At 37.0% G+C, this 17,706-nt stretch overlaps 1 protein-coding gene across 2 annotated transcripts in view; it reads left to right on the top strand.

Moving 5' to 3' along the window:
- The window catches only part of PXDN (peroxidasin), an 81,326-nt gene that overhangs the window by 42,951 nt on the left and 20,669 nt on the right, over positions 1-17,706 (top strand). For both annotated transcript variants that reach the window (XM_063125111.1, XM_063125112.1), the window contains 12 exons: positions 1,027-1,098; positions 2,128-2,199; positions 3,883-4,052; positions 5,566-5,683; positions 5,996-6,165; positions 7,024-7,296; positions 8,126-8,242; positions 9,975-10,133; positions 11,110-11,222; positions 13,055-13,211; positions 15,227-15,335; positions 15,981-16,138. In XM_063125111.1, coding sequence (XP_062981181.1) covers positions 1,027-1,098; positions 2,128-2,199; positions 3,883-4,052; positions 5,566-5,683; positions 5,996-6,165; positions 7,024-7,296; positions 8,126-8,242; positions 9,975-10,133; positions 11,110-11,222; positions 13,055-13,211; positions 15,227-15,335; positions 15,981-16,138 — 1,688 coding nt within the window. The remainder of the gene's footprint in view (positions 1-1,026; positions 1,099-2,127; positions 2,200-3,882; positions 4,053-5,565; positions 5,684-5,995; positions 6,166-7,023; positions 7,297-8,125; positions 8,243-9,974; positions 10,134-11,109; positions 11,223-13,054; positions 13,212-15,226; positions 15,336-15,980; positions 16,139-17,706) is intronic.

Here is a 17,706-nt window from a genome sequence, read left to right as displayed (position 1 = left end):
CACTGACTGCCCCAATTCCCGTGGATTTATAACAGACATTGTGGAGCAGCTTTATTATTGTATTACTGTTGTCTGTATGCTTATTATCTTTGTGTGTATGCCTCTAAAAAGTGTTCCACATTTTCTTTTTTTATATATATATAAAAGATTGTTTTTGTTATAAGTTTATTGTTTCATTATTTCCTTAACTTTGTAGCCACTCATTGTTTAGCTTCTGGTTAAGGTGAGCACCTGTTGTTCATACGATTCAGGAAAGAAATACTAGTTTTTTATTTAACAAAGCTGTGGTCTTCATTTATTTACAACCCAGTCCAATGTTTCCATGGTATTCAAAGGGTCTTTCTCCTATGGAAGTGTGCACAGAATGACATCCTTACACAGTGATCCTTAATCATGTTTTCTTAGAAGTATGAATTTAGTGGGATTTACTCCCTAGCAAGTGTGCTTAAAATGACAGCTTTGGGCTGCTATCTTAACTACAGTGGCATCTAGTCCTCAATAAACAAGACTAGGGGCTCAAGTTATTAATTGTGCAACGCAAAGTTCAGTGAATTTATATGGCCTAGTAAAGATTTTTGATATTGTTTTTTTAAAAAATTCTTCAAAGAGAGGGGAAAAAATCCCTTACTGCCTAGTATAATATGTTCTGCTAGACTGGGTTTATTTTTCTATCTTTTGTTAAGAAAAGTACTACAAAAAGCTGATATCAAGCCTGAACACTATTTGGCCTATAATTTTATGATACATATTCTTAATGGTTGTTTTGAGTCTCCTGTTGATGTTTCCTAGTGGTCATATCTGAGAATATCTACTAGATTATATCACTCACATCTAGCATTGCAATATTTATTTTTATATCATAGCCACTGTTTCTTAAAAGCTCAGGCTTTCTGTTTAATGTAGGAAGATTGTAAGCTATAAGTTATTTCTGCATGTATTTTTTTAAAAAGAAACTTTGGGACCACTTTATTAAATACACTTTTCCCATATTTTCTTATCTTCTCCCCACCCCTAACATTTGAACAGGTATCTGCACTTTAATCAAATTGAAACATTGGAACCAGAATCATTTACCCATCTTCCCAAACTTGAAAGATTGTAAGTTTTTTCCCCTTTTTCGTTTTTCTCTCTCTTTCATATGGCAGCTTTTTTTGCCTGTTAGGCAAACTGATTTCAATATGCCACATGGAAGTTGATAGTCCCCATGGTGATTCCTGCTGGTCCTAGTCCCAGACTTGGATTAGGAGCACCAGAGTTCAAAACTGTGACTCTCGAGGCACAAAGCTGCCATGCTGCTTGGTATCTTTTTCGTGTGATATTTCCTTGTGTGATATTTTTCGTGTGATATTAGCCCATGAGTAAGGTGCCATCAGGATAAGCACTTGGAAGCCATGTTTAGAAATAATAATAAACCAGAATTTCAGAGAATTCTGTCTTATTGTTCATGAGCCATGTGCTACTACATGTAGCCTAGTTGCTTCCACTTCGCTCCTCCCACCAGTGGGAGGGGTTAAACTAACCAGGAACAGAAAGATTAGTTTTATATCTAAACCAGAACTCCTGGATTGTAATTTCCCTAATATGTGAAAATTACAAATCAGAGCTTTTTCTTGGTTTATTATCTTTGGTTAGTTTTGTCATAATGCTAAGCTTTCAATTCCTGGTTATTTTAACTGTGTCCACTTGTGGGAGGAGCCCAGTAGGACCTATTTGAGTGCATGAACCAGCATGCTCATAGATCAAAAGAAAATTACACAGAATTCTGGCTTAATGTTGGGTGTAAACACTGCCAGTAATATGTAGCTTTTGATAGATTGTAGAAATTATTGGCTAAGACTGAAACCCTGTGCACATTTACTTGGGGGTAAACCCAACTGAACTTACTGAGATTTATGTCCTTTCAAACATGCATAAGATTGCACTGTATCCGTTATATTTTGCTAGGTGCAAGTTTCTAATGTATTTTATACTTATGAGCAGGAATATGGTTCCCTACTTATATAAATACAGTAATACATAGCAAGAAGAATAGTATTTTTAAAAGAGATAAATAGGATGCATACTATATTGGGCAAAAACTGATGAAAATGATCCAGCTCCTAATTAATGAGTACAATATTCCCACAGATTTTTACATAACAACAGAATATCTCATTTAAATCCTGGAACGTTTAGTCATTTGGAATCTATGAAAAGGCTGTAAGTAAAATTCTTTATTCTCTTTAAAACTGCACTTCATCTTTAATCAACTTGTTGTATAATGTATTACATCTCTTGTGTTTGCAAACAAATTTTAATGATTTAGGCTGCATCTACTTCATTGTGGATGTGTAAAGCTTTGAAGCCAGCTTTTAGCTATGTCCAGAATCTCACTACTCAGCTGAGTATCTGCATTTGCTCCTGAGCAAGCCCCTTAGTGTAGGTCTCAGCTTGGGTACCAGAAATGCAGAAAAGTGGCTTTATAAATAAAAACCTTTCTTTATTGCTTGTTAGCCAACTAGGCCATTCGCAAACAAATAAAATAGTAGCAAAATAACATATTAACATAATAACATAATAGGAAGCACTAACATGATTAAATGTGTTGTAACTCACAATTCCTAAGTAACCACTAATACAAATTCCTAGTAGATATTAGGGCTTCAAATCTATCACACCAAGTTCTTGCTCTATAGGCTCATAAAAAAATTAACAGGAGTCACTGCTAAACATTAGCCTGGACTATTGCTTTTGTAGCTTCTGAGTATTGCATCATCTGCAGAGGACTGTAAATTAATCCATAGTTTATATGTTTTAACTTGACAGTTACAACCTCCTAATCTGTAGACTAAATAATCAAAGCTTTTAAAAATCTCCTTTTCTTCTGGGTGCCTTATGTAGACATGGAGTTCTTTGGTCAATTTGATTCTACAAAATCACCTTTGAGCCAATTGGATTCCACAGAATAACCAGTTTTATATATGATTCTTTCAGAATGTATTTATTTAAGTACATTTACATCTTGTCTATTATAGGGTGACCATATGAAAAGGTGGACAGGGCTCCTGTACCTTTAACAGTTGCATAGAAAAGGGAATTTCAGCAGGTGTCATTTGTATATATCAAGAACCTGGTGAAATTTGCTCTTCATCACCACAGTTAAAGCTGAAGAAGCTATACTAGAATGACCAGATTTAAAAGAGGACAGGGCACCTGCAGCTTTAACTGTTGTGACAAAGAGGAAATTTCCCCAGGTTCCCCATATATACAAATGACACCTGCAGAAATTCCCTTTTCAATACTACTGTTAAAGATACAGGAGCCCTGTCCTCCTTTTCATATGGTTACCCTAGATTAGTAAAAGCTGGGACTGCTATAGTTTGGCCGGTTCTATCTCTAACAATTTTATATTATTGTTCCCAATAACCAATGGGCAAATGTCTTCCATCATGGAACTCAAGTGACTTACATAGGATTCCAGCGCAGTTGTCCATCCAAGCACCAACCAGGCCCAAACTATTTAGTTTCACAGACACCATTTGTAAATGTATCCCTTACATAATTATACTTTAATTGTAGCAAGTGACTTAAGGTTGATACAGAATAACCTTTGTACTTTGATCACCTGTACACATTTTGTAATTTGGCACTTAATTCATTTGTTATATCCAAAATATTCTTCCTATAAACACTTCAGAAGAGTCACAATTCAGTTCTAAGTAAATTTAGTATTTCTTTACAAATGTAGGAACATAAAAGCATTCTGCATAATGTTATAATATTGTATGGTTGGGGGTGGTGCCATTTAAATAAGGTAGACCAGAAATTTTGCTTACTCATAATAATATAGTAAGTTGTTTGGTCTTATTCATCTATATAACGATAGTTTCTTGCTTTGGCCAGGCGTCTGGATTCAAATGCACTTCACTGTGACTGTGAAATACTGTGGCTGGCAGACTTGTTGAAAACATATGCAGAGTCTGGTAATGCACAAGCTGCGGCTACATGTGAATATCCAAGGAGGATCCAGGGAAGATCAGTGGCCACAATAACACCAGAAGAACTTAACTGTGGTGAGATGCTTTTAAAGATGTAAACTTGCTTTCCCCTATCTTTTCATTAGGAATTTTATTGTGAAACATCCTGCCTATCTGTCCTTAATATAATGAGCAACCATTTGATTTGCTTCCTTGAATATCTTAACCCTTTCTTTTACTGATGACCTCTGTTGCTGAATTTTTGCATTATAAAAACGTGCCATTTTATACAGAAGCCTCTTCTTTGTATTTTTAGCAGTAAACAATAGAACGATATAATCGTGAAAAATCTCTTTTAAAATTTTAGAATTATTTTAAGTGGTTTAAAATGTTTGAGAATTACTTCTTCATCCTATAATACTGAAAATAACATAGATGTCTTGTTAGGAATGTGTATGCGCCATATAGCAGCTGAGTAAATGTGAGGATAGAACTTGTGTGCTGTTGATGGAATGTGCATGCATAAAAGAATGGAGTTGATATTAAATCAGTAAAAGGTATGGAAGATACTTCAAGCCAGGCTTGCGCAAGTTGTGACCCATTAAGTGGCCCATTATACATTTTGACCCACTAAGTCAAAATATATGCCTGCCCACCAGGGGTTTAATAACCTCCTGTTTTGGCTGCCGGCTTGGGACTACAGAAACACAGAGATGGTCAAGCTTTCCGGTGGGACACAGAACATGGCTGAAATACTGTTCATCTTGATAGATTACAAGCTCTGAAGGTCTTCTTTAGGATGTTTTAAATAATGCCTCATAACCTCATGGTTCTTTTTATTTTTACAGCTGTTATTATTTGCAGTAGAAGCCTGAAGAGGTTGGCAATTTCAGAGGGTCTGGGAGTCCATTTCTGTCCACAGCGGACTACATACCCCCTCCTCCACCACAATTGTTGCTGTCTTTTTCGGTGGCAATTCTGCAGTGAGAAAAAAGGCACACCTTTGCATTAAAACAAGGCACATACCTTGTTTGACTGCAAAATTGTGCTCCTGGAGGCCCTGGGGGGGGGGTACATGATTTTGCATTTAAAAGGGGGCATGTGCTCCTGGGTGCCATATTTTAAACAAGAATTGTGTCTGTTTTCTTCCTGGTGCCACCAAAATTTGGCGGCAAGGCAGTGGTGATTTGAGGGTGGTGGGAGACGTAAAAAATTGATGGGGGTGCATGTTGCCCACCCCTGGTGTAGACTCTGTAATGTAGAGATTTTGGCAGGGGCACTTTCAAATAAGTTATTGGCTATATACATTCTATATACATTCTGAGTTGTATGAGAAGATTGTGCTATGTTAGAAACTGCATGTCTCAATTGTTCCTGGAAAGAGACCTGAAAGAAACTTTGTAATGCATGATATATAGTTATCATTATCATTGACAGTATGCACAATATTATATAGGTTTGTACAGCTTAATTTTTGTAATTTTTAATTAAAACAGTGAGGAAACATCTTTTACATTTTATGTTAAATGAAGCTAAACTATCTACACTTTATTTCTAAATCACAATTTTATAAAGAGGTTTCTTTTAATGTGCTTTGTTGATGATACAGAGAGGCCAAGAATTACATCTGAGCCTCAAGATGTGGATGTTACCTCAGGGAATACCGTTTATTTCACTTGCAGAGCTGAAGGCAATCCCAAACCAGAAATTATTTGGCTTCGAAACAAGTAAGTCAATTTTAGAAAATAAAGGTGCAATCCTGTGCATGTTTAGACAGAAAAAGGTCCTCCAACTTCCAGCATTTCCCGGCCTGGCTTGTAATAACACATTTTCTCTGCATGTTAAAAGAAGAATCAGTTTTAAGAAATCCTTTTGGACCAACATCAAACTGCTTGCAAAAACTGTTTGCAGTAGTTTGCATGTACACACACACACACACACACTGAAAAAAAAATCTTATTTTCGTATTCATTTCTTTGGGAGGTTTGAATTTATTTGGGATTTAAAAGTTTTAGTGCCATAGATTTCTCTCTCCATAGTAATGAGCTCAGCATGAAAGGGGATTCCCGTCTGAATTTGCTTGATGATGGCACTCTAATGATTCAGAATACTCAAGAGGCAGACCAAGGCATTTACCAGTGCATGGCAAAAAATGTGGCAGGAGAAGTGAAAACACAAGAAGTTACATTGCGCTACTTTGGTTCACCGGGTATGTAGATTTATTATGGTACCATACATGTTGTTAAAAAGTTACTTTTGGTTCCACACCTCTTACTCAAGAGGTAGGTTTAATACTGTAACATTATTTGTGCATTCTGTTGCCAATCTAGAATACAAAAATGGTTAAATGTCTTTATTCTAATCATACTTGCAGATCACATGAAATCTGCAGCACTTATGGGTCAAACCCAATGTGACTAGATTTCTCTGATTCCCTATATAATAAGGGGGTATAAGAGACATTTAAAGCATATTAGGGGTGATTGTGAGACAGGAGTTGAACCCATCCCATCCACAGCATTCCTTCAAACTCTTTTTCTCTTGGTAGGGTTCAGTGATAAGTAATTATTCCAGGGAGAAAAATTTAAAATTGGGAAGAAACAATTTTAAGGAGAACACTACTTAAGGATAGCTTATTCTTCCTGTTTGTTTATGCTGCACTTGAAATGTCTCCTTATTCCATTTTATATTGAATAAACAGGGCCCAGTTTTTATTTATTTATTTAATTATTAAATTTATATACCGCCCCATAGCTGAAGCTGTCTGGGCAGTTTACAAAAGTTAAAAACAGTGAACATTAAAAAGTATACAAAATTTAAAACCATTTAAAACCATCAAAAATATAAAAACAACAGTATATGGGTGGTTGGTCCTCATATCTAGTTGTATTCTTAGTTTTAATAAGGTTTTCTAAATGACTATTTTTGGCACCGTGCACTGAAAAACAATTTGACATAGAAACGTTAATGCTTACATTAAGAACATTTTTTAAGGGTTCCATTTTTAAAAAATGGAATAATAATTATGTTAGTGGAAGCTACTTTAGATATGTTTGATTTTTAACAGCTAGGCCAAGTTTTGTGATTCACCCACAAAATACTGAGGTACTGGTTGGAGAAAGTGTCACCCTGGAATGTAGTGCGACTGGTCACCCCCAACCACGTATCACATGGACCAAAGGTGATAGAACTCCTCTACCAAATGACCCCCGCATCACCATAACTCCGTCAGGAGGGCTTTACATCCAAAATGTGGATCGGGAAGATGGTGGCGAGTATACCTGTTTTGCAACCAACAGCATAGATAGCATCCATGCTACTGCGTTCATCATAGTGCAAGGTACGTGCTGTTTAAGAAGGAGATCTGTGTTTTAATAATTGTTCAAACTGAACATTATATAACGTTTAAAGCTGTACAATCCCCAATAAAAGTAAATAATGTTTTGTTTCTCATAATGGCACTGCTAGTTTAACTTATGTAATGTTGATATAGGGAATTCTGAAACGGATTAACAAAATTCTGCATTAAAATACAACTGTTCCTAAAATCACAGAAATGTCATTTCTCGCAATTTGAATACACACATGTGTTGCTTTGGCTGGATTGAATATATTCTCTAGCAGCTAATATTTTTTCATTTAGAAATGTACAGCCACTAATTATCGTGGGGATCCAACAATTTGTTCACGTATTTTACTCTTAATCACCTAATACTTGGAACGTCGGATCAAGCATTGAGAATTCCCTTTTGTTACCTTAGTGATTGACCTACATTTTACTTATTGTTATTTCCTCTTTGCAAATGCACTTTGTGTGTTACCAGTATGCTCTTAAGCTGGTAATGATCACATTGTGTTTTCTTCATGATATAGTTTAGGATTTTTTTAAAGAAGGAAAGAAAACAAGATATTTTGAATCCAGGGAACATTGCTACTTGATTAAATCATTCCTAAGGTACATCCTATTTCAGATTTTTGTTTTTGTTTTACTAATTTGAAGTCCAGTAGTACCTAGAGACCATGATAAACATTGACTGTTGTGCTACTCAGTGCACACACATAATCTAAAGTGATGACATTCCATAGTTTAATAGGATATAAAATAACATAATTTCATGGTAAATTGTATATTCTTAGTGCTTTAAGGTATTTTTCCTCTTTTTATGTAGCTGTACCTCAGTTTACTGTGACTCCTCAAGACAGAGTAGTGATTGAAGGCCAAACTGTTGACTTCCCTTGTGAGGCACAAGGATATCCACAGCCAGTCATTGCCTGGACTAAAGGAGGTAATAATTTAGATTAAAATATTCTGTAAACCTTGGGAAATACTTTTGAAGTGATTTATTTTGAAGTAACTGGTGTAATCTAGCATAATTTATATATGTTTATTTTCATAGGGCAGTAGCCAATGCTGTCACAGTGCGAGTGATAATGTCGCACTAGCAATAATGACATTACGCTAGCATACACCAGTGCTAGTGCAGTGTCATTAGCGCTTGCTAGGCAGAGGGGCAAAGTGGTGCTTTGCTGCCATAACTTGGTGGTAAATAACATGGTGGTATTTCTAACACCATAGAAATTTTGGTAGTAAATTACTGCTTTTTACCTTTGCTTAGCAAATGCTAATGTTATTGTGCTAGCATTTTGACAATGCTAGATATTGCCCTAGCATTGTGACAGTGCTGGATACTGCCCACTGATCTTGCTACTGTTATTTCTGTTGTGATAGTAGTATGAATTGTCATTGCTATCAGTGATTGAGGCTGAGAAGAAGAGGGGGGGGGCTTTAACAATTCACCTCTCATTTGAGGTGAACCTTTGAAGAGCCTTTAAAATTATTTTCTGATCCTGACTTGGGAAGACTTTGCATCTGTAATTGTTACTAGAGATTACCAACTTGTTTCCATTCCATTATTGTTCCACAGATTCCCTCCACCCCACATTTTGCTTCTGTCTTTGAATTAGATATTTTCTCTAAATATTTTCACAATTTGGACATACTCAGCTTTCAGTTTGTGTCTTTTGTCCCCTTACAGGTTACTAATACTTCCAGGTTACATGAAGCTCATTATGCTAGCCATTAGATATACCGTATTTCTTCGATTCTAAGACGCCATCGATTGTAAGACGCACACTAATTTCAGTACCACCAACAGAAAAAAAGCTTTGATTCTAAGGAATAATAAATGACCTGCGATTCTAAGACACACCCCGTTTTTATAGATGTTTATATGGGGGGAAAAGTGCGTCTTAGAATCGAAGAAATACAGTAATTTAATTGTCATTTAAATTGTGCTACTAAATTGTATAACAGAAATAAAGATGAGATAAGGAAAAATATTACAGCTTTTAAGCAGTTTATGAATAAGGCTCATGCAAAACCTTACCCCAGGAGGATGTTATTGATTCTGACTCTCAAACTACTTGTGCGTACAAGATTGTGAAGCTATTCCACTTTCTAAAAATATTATCCATTATACACATTTGCAGGTGCACCATTTCTACTCATTCACTGATTTCTTCCAGTTGTTTTCATCTGTAGCAGCTGCAGAGGAAACAGGTGGAAGAACTTAGATACACACATGCTACTGTTTACACTTGCATTAAAGAGCTTCCTGGATTACGTTGATTACTTTGAAAATCGTATTTTTGATTAGACTGGGGGTATGCTTCCAAATAATGTGTTCATGTTCAGAGTGAAAAACTAAGATTTAGACTATCCTTTAACAAAATTGGTATATCTTTATTTTTATATAGCACACATAAAAAAGTGTATAGCTGAAATGATATACAAGAATGTTATTTGACACCTTTATTCGCTTTTTTAATCTCCCATTATCTCAAATATGTTCTACTCTTTCTATAATGTAATTACACAACTGGGAATATAATTGTAAGGGATGATTGAGCCCACCTATACATCAGACCCACGGTAATCTGCTTCCACTACTCAAAGGATTTGGCTTGTGTTTCATTAATGGTGCAATATTTTATTTTTTGAAAATTGATATGTTTCAGGAAGCCAGCTTTCTGTAGATAGAAGGCACTTAGTGTTGTCATCTGGAACCCTGAGGATTTCTAGAGTGGCTTTACATGACCAAGGCCAATATGAATGTCAAGCAGTGAATATTGTAGGATCTCAAAGAATTGCTGTCCATCTGAGTATACAGCCTAGAGGTATGGCCCATTTACATCTTTTTTGTTTAAATGTTTGAAATCAGGATAGATTCTTGGAAACCCCTACAAAGAATCTACCTGTATACACCTAAAAACAAAGGGCAGACTGATTTTCCAACTTGTGATTGTGTTGAACAAATTATAGAGGAGGATGAAAGGCGATATTATGCACACATTGGAATGGGAGCAAGTGTTGTTACAGTCAGGGATACATGTATGGAGTAAAAGAAAGCATTGTAAGAATAGAGGTAGTGGTGTACACAAAATGTCTGAAATAAAGATAGATTTTCTTCCATCCTGATATTAAAGTTGGAATAAAACATTTACTTTTTGTTGTTGTTGCTGGGAAAACAATATTTTATTTTAAAATGCACTTTTAAGCTGTGGTACTTTGTTATTTATGGCCAGCCTGCATGATTACAGTGGCCATGTTATAACTATTGATTACATGGCAGTGATCAAACACCTGTCCGAAACTTTTCTTACAAAGCAATCCTTCTACCAATCACCTTATCTGAGGCCAGAGACAGAAATTAAGAGCTATATAGAGAACCATAGCGTATGAATAGAATACAGCAGAAAGAATTGTCAGTGATTAGGAAGGAATCTATGGAAGGAATAATTATATAATTATCATTATTCCTAGAAAGGAATAATTATATAATTATTATATGAAGTAAATAAAATTGCCCCAAATCAAAGCATTCATCTAAGATAACCCCCTACCAATGTTAGGAATACTCTTAATTAACATTAACATTAGGAATACTCTTATGTGAAAAAGATGTTGTCAGGCTGAAAACCTTTACTTACACTGCAATCCTATACATGTCTACTCAGAAGTAAGTCCTATTGAGTTTAGTGGAACTTATTCCTACATGAGTGGGTATAGGACTGTATCCTCAATGAATTTGAATGTTCCCTCTATTTAAAGAGTTTACCCACTTTTCATTGCTTCCATGTATTTATATTTTAGTAACCCCTGTGTTTGCTAGTGTTCCAAGTGATATGACGGTAGAAGTTGGCACAAATGTGCAGATTCCATGCAGTTCTCAAGGAGAGCCTGAGCCAGTAATAACATGGAATAAGGTAATACACTCATGTTTAATTGTTTTCTAATAAGAATGATTTTCTAACTTCTTGTGCTGTAAATCTTTACAAATCATATAGTAGTTCACAGATGCTTCTCCTCTTCCTAAAATATATGAGAAAACTTTTATTGACAGGTATTTCCCCTTAAACTTGTGCCTTTGACGATCAGCCAGTTGCATCAGAGAAGCTTTGAGAAAAAGGAGAGCGCTTAACTCTTCCGCCTGCCTGCTCACTTTCCTCTGCAGCTCTGGCCTACAAACAACTTTTTTTCTAGCCCAGGTTTCAGACCTAGGTTTGCAATAAAAATAATGGGTATATAAGGTGACCATATGGAAAGGAGGACAGGGCTCATGTATCTTTAATAGTTGAACAGAAAAGGGGATTTCAACAGGTGTCATTTGTATGCATGTAGCACCTGGTGAAATTCCCTCTTCATGACAACAGTTAAAGCTGCAGGTGCCCTGTCCATTTTTGTATCTGGTCACTAAACACATTTTGTATGTTTAGATGAATATATATATATGCATGCCTTCTTGCATGCACTATTTGAATATTTTAGGCTACCTCTTTTTAATGTAATCAAGAATGTGATACATTCCAGCATATCTGACAGCTATTTAATGCTGGTACTTAATTCTGAAGTGCAGTATGGTGGACTTATTAGAATGTTGGATTAGGACCTGGAAGATGTGTTCAAATCCCAACTCAGCCATTTGACCTTTGGCCAGTCATTAACCTGGTTTGCACATCAAACTAAGCCTTCGTGGATTGCCACCATGGGTGGTTGTAGGGTGGTTTTATATGACGTCTGAACCCAATGCAGTTTTTCTGTCATGTTTTTCGCAAACAAGCAACCCTAAGAATCCATGGTTTGTAGTAGGCTTGTTTAGGGTGCCTTGTTTTCAGGGTAGCTTGTCATGCCATCTGAACCAGGCAGAGTTGTTTCAGCGTGGGTTGTTAAAAATGGCAAGATATCCACCTGGCTAAAGTGGCGAAAAACTCCTTACAATCTTCTCTATCACATCTTGACATTACACTAGTCAGCTTATTCCTCCACTTCATTTCTAGATAGCAACATCCCTTTTTTCACCTTGGGGAAGATTTGTCAAATGTAACATTATTTCTCCCACACACTCCTGTTGGAAGCCCAGCAAAAACAGTTGTGCCTTCAGAGCTTTTCTAAAGACCTGCAAAGAAAGGGCCTGGATATTCCAAAACGGACCAATGAAATTGCTACAAAATAGTGAGCAGGTTTTTGAGTTCTCCAGAACTTGAACTTACCATTACAATGGATGTTAAACAAGGGGGAGGGGGACCTGGTTTGTTGTTGTAGCCATAAAAGGCAGTCTGCAATGTTGCCTGTATGTGAACAGGGCCCAGTACTGCTTCTGTTCTGTGAGTGGCCAGCCCCACTGTTCCTTTTGCACAAGCAGTGCCACCCAATTGCACAATAGGACAGTTTGGCAGACCTCCCATATGCAGGCTCTGCCAGTTTGTCCAATTCCAGAAACAACAATTTCTGCTAATTTTGGGTTACCCCCATAAGCGCTAAAAGTCATTTCCACAAGTGGTGGATGTCACTTGTGGAAGGGGATTGGTTGTGGTCACCGTTGGATACTGGCCCCATGTATGCTACACTGAAAATAATGTAATTTATGTTTAATTATTCTATTGGAGATACAAGTAATGGATATGAATTGAACATAAAATATTCAAGATTCAAAATCAAAGTCATATTTGCCCCCTCCCCAAATTAAAAATGAAGAATTGAAGAATTTCACACCATCTCCCAAAATTATCAAATAATTTGGCATTCTGATTTGCTGCAGGATGGAGTTCAGGTCACAGAAAGTGGGAAATTTCATGTTAGCTCTGAAGGATTTCTTACTATTCGTGATGTTGGACCAGCAGATCAAGGCCGTTACGAATGTGTTGCAAGGAATACTATTGGATACTCTTCAGTTAGTATGGTACTAAGTGTAAATGGTAAGATTCATTCATTTTACTTGATCTGGAAATAAATTATTGTGTAAAATCACCAAATGCTTTAAAAGCTTCCAATATGCGACCTATATAAACGAGGAGCAAAATGATACCTTTGCCTGAATATTTAACTGAGTCGTTCCATTCTGTTTAATGACTCTAATCAAGCCGCACTGGGAAACATTCACCTCTTGTTTTGACTACAGAACTGTCAATACCACATGAGATTGCTACCAGGAGGGGTGATTGGGCTACACCCATCATTCCATGAGCAGACTTCTCATGCAATGGAACTTTCCCACCCTCTCGTCCAACCCATCCCCTTCTGCAGACCAGCACAACCACTCCCCCTCTGCTATTTTCACCATAGGATCCCCCGGAATCCTCTGGACAGGCACTATGGAGTAGTGGATCTACTCAGTTGGTGAACACCATTCTGTCAGTGGTCAGACTTAATTGGATGCTACCTAATTATTTATTTATTTATTACATTTTTATACCGCCCAATAGCCGAAGCTCTCTGGGCGGTTCACAAAAATTAAAACCATAATAAAACAACCAACAGGTTAAAAGCATAAATACAAAATACAATATAAAAAGCACAACCAGGATAAAACCACGCAGCAAAATTGATATAAGATTAAAATACAGAGTTAAAATAGTGAAATTTAAATTTAAGTTAAAATTAAGTGTTAAAATACTGAGAGAATAAAAAGGTCTTTAGCTGGCGACGAAAGGAGTACAGTGTAGGCACCAGGCGGACCTCTCTGGGGAGCTGATTCCACAACCGGGGTGCCACAGCGGAGAAAGCCCTCCTCCTAGTAGCCACCTGCCTCACTTCCTTTGGCAGGGGCTCACGGAGAAGGGCCCCTGTAGATGATCATAAGGTCCGGGCAAGTACATATGGGAGGAGGCGTTCCTTCAAATAACCTGGCCCCAAACCGTTTAGGGCTTTAAATGTCAATACCAGCACTTTGAATCGGGCCTGGACCTGGACTGGCAGCCAATGAAGTTGTAAAAGGACTGGCGTAATGTGATCTCGCCGGCCAGTTACCTATTGCAAGAACATTGTAGCAGAATTTTTGCAGACTGTAGATGTTAAAAGAAATAAACCTATTAATTATATAAGCATTTGAAGAAGATCCAGAGAGGAGTTTTCCTAGACAGCACCCAATCTTTGCTCCCATTATATGGGGAATGTTGGTAATATAATAAAATTACAGGTGGGAATCAAAGATACACCTTAGTTATAACTAATTTGTCAGATTTTTTGTGGAATTGCATATTTTGTTCTTGCTTTCCCCCCTTTTGCACTGCAGACTCTTATGCCATATTCTTGTCAGTTTTTAAAGTCATTAGTCATATGGTGTATCAGGGGAAAAAGATGTTTTTGAGAAAGTGGATTGTTGTTTTAATTAACACAGTTCACATGATCAGCAGGCAGTTAACAAACCACAGTTGCTTGTTAAATACATTGCGCATGCCAGTCACATGATGGAAGGACTGGCATACGCTGCGCATAATTAGCCTCAGCAGCGCAGCTTGTCATGTCAGATGAACTCATAGTTGGGTGGCTTAGACACCACCCCTGCAGTGCACCTTGCCGGGTTCAGATGGCCCGATAAACCATGCCACATCATGGGTAATTAGGGAAATGGCAGTTGTGCAAGTGGCATGCATGGGAAGGGGGAAAGAAGCCTTGGTGGCTTCTTTTCCCACTATGATCATCCAAACCCGGTCACTGTTTTGATAATGTTGCACTGTTTTACACTGTTGCAATTGAAAACTATACTCGTTGTAATTGCAAAAGAATAGGGCTTCTCCTAAAGTATTGAAGTGGGTGTTGTTGTTTTTACAAGATTCCCAAGAGATCAGTAATTTTCTGTTGCAAAAGAAATAACGCTTTTAAGAAAAAAGTGATTTTCAAAACTTAAATGATGTCGTGTTTAGACTTTGTGTGTACTGACTCATTTTTGTGTGTGGAGAAATTTTCAGTTTTTTCTTTTTCCCCTCTGTAGTTCCTGATGTCAGTCGAAATGGAGATCCATTTGTAGCAAGCTCAATTGTTGAAGCAATTGCTACTGTTGACAGAGCAATAAACTCAACACGCACACATTTATTTGACAGGTATTGTATTGTCTGATGCGTTTGTTTTCATCATGACAGTGTGTCAGTGTATTATTTGTTCAGTTTGTAACTGTACTTGAGGGGATGTCCAATTTAGCTAGAAGAGCTGCATATTCTACTTCTTCTAAATCATTTATTTTGAAGAGGTCTCCTCCCACTTCACAATTAATCCAGTGTCAGCACATCCATTTGCCAATTGCCTACATTCCCAATGGGCAGTGTGGTGCAGCTTCTTTTCCCCTTGAGACATACCTACGCTTATAGGTATTTTATTAGTTATATGGACTAGGGTGGAGGGACAGCCATACAGACTGAAGAATGCTGAATCTGTGAAGATTGAAGTGACGAAACAGTGTTACATGAGTTCCTAATGTTTAAGTAAGTGGTTCCTTTCACTTTGTTTAGCCGCTAATTTTATTTATTTGTTTATTTGTGCTTCCAATTTGGGATAAATAATTGAGGTATGTATTTATAAATTAGTTACAGATTACTTAATGTAATATTTACAGCTTTTATGGATCACAGTCTTAATATTACTAATCTATAAGTAAACAGTGTTAGGTTTAAGGCCAGAGTTGATCCTATACTTCTGGGTAATATGTTTACCCTTTATTTTTTTTGTCTTTTTCCTGTTTTATCTATTAGTCGCCCTCGTTCTCCAAATGATTTGCTAGCCTTATTTCGATACCCAAGAGATCCTTACACAATTGAGCAAGCAAGAGCTGGAGAAATATTTGAAAGGACACTACAGCTAATTCAAGAACACGTGCAAGATGGTTTATTGGTTGACCTAAATGGAACAAGTCAGTGCTTTTTCCTTGTGTGCATGACATGAAGTCAGAGTCATATGTGGCACATACTGTAATTTGAGTGGTGGTGTCCCTTTTGGGGATTTTTATACAGGTGTTGGCATGCTGTGACTGGGTGCAGAGTTACACCATTTTCTGTACTTCATCTTGATGAGTCAGCAGTGGAGGGCAGTAATTTTTAGTGCCTTTTTACTCTCCACTGTATTCACTGGGAGGGATTTCTTTCCACCAGCTCTGTTGATGGCACAAAGTTCTGCCATTGGGAGTGTGGTTGGAGTTTGAACAGGATATAGGATTTGGCATAACCCTGTTATTCCTCTGTCCTGTCCATGTCTCTGTCCTGTTTTGGAAGCTCTGTGAGCAGAGTTGCACTGACGAAGTGGATATGCCAACATTGGATTTGCATTGGCATATCCAAGCATTTCTGCAACCATTTCTTCCATTGTATCGGTATATCTCATGTTCTGCCAGTATAACAGGACTTTCACTATATCCTATATCTTGTGTGTAGGATTGTGCTTTAAGGTAAATAAAAGCCACAGAAAAACTTTAAAAGAAAACCACTGGACTAGATGATTTGTCTTGTCTCAGTTGGTTCTGGCAAACCGAAAAGAAATAGTAAGCAGATTGGTTTCATTTTCCCTTAAAAAAAAAAGTGCCACCATGTATGAATGTACCACCATGTACACAAAACACCTGCTTTTTATAATTTTCTGCTTAAAAGTCAAGGTGGCAGTAGGATATTTTAACTCCATGAAAGCTTATCAAAATCTCACCACTGAAACATATTTTTATGTATTTGTCTCTAATGTGGAGTGCTGCTTGGGCAACTCTGCCTCACACTACTTAATGCAGAGATGGGGAATGTGTGCCCCTTCAGACGTTTTTGGACTACAATTCCCATCTTTCCTTACCATTGACTATGCTGGGTGGGGTTGATGGTAATTGCAGTTCAACAACATCTGGAGAACCACATCTTCCCCACCACTAAAGCCTGCTCTGTTGTTATTATTATTTTTGACAACACCTAATTGTCCTGGTGGAATAGTCATATTCTCAGACTGAGTATATCAACACAAACTAAAATTGCATTTATAAAAACATGATTTAGTAATTCCCTCCAAGGTCTTGTTTTTGGCATTTACCTGTGCTTGAGACATGTTGCAAAGTATTTGGAAACTATACTAATGTTTTAGGAAAGCAGAACAGCTGGGACATGGCAGATAGCCAAAAGCTAGAGCCAGGCTGATCATGTGAAAGGAAATACTTTTGCTTAGGAAAGTTCTTTGTTTTGGATAATTGTGAATTATATTAAAACACGCTAAAAACTTTAACGTTAAGATTTGAGAGTGTCTGCTTTGAGGATTTGGAAAATTAGCAGATGTATGTAGCAGCACAAATTTCTCCACATAACTATGACTTGAACAGATAACTTACATCGAGTCATTTATCACATGGTTGCATACACAAAATCATAGTCAGATCCTGACTTTGACAGTTTAAAAAAATTTACATGTAATTGTTGTGATGTATTTGTTTGCAATTTTATGGAAACAAAATTA

This window comes from Elgaria multicarinata, chromosome 4, assembly GCF_023053635.1.
Source record: "Elgaria multicarinata webbii isolate HBS135686 ecotype San Diego chromosome 4, rElgMul1.1.pri, whole genome shotgun sequence".
Classification (NCBI taxonomy): Eukaryota; Metazoa; Chordata; class Lepidosauria; order Squamata; family Anguidae; genus Elgaria; species Elgaria multicarinata.
This window is presented reverse-complemented; position numbering and strand designations above follow the sequence as displayed.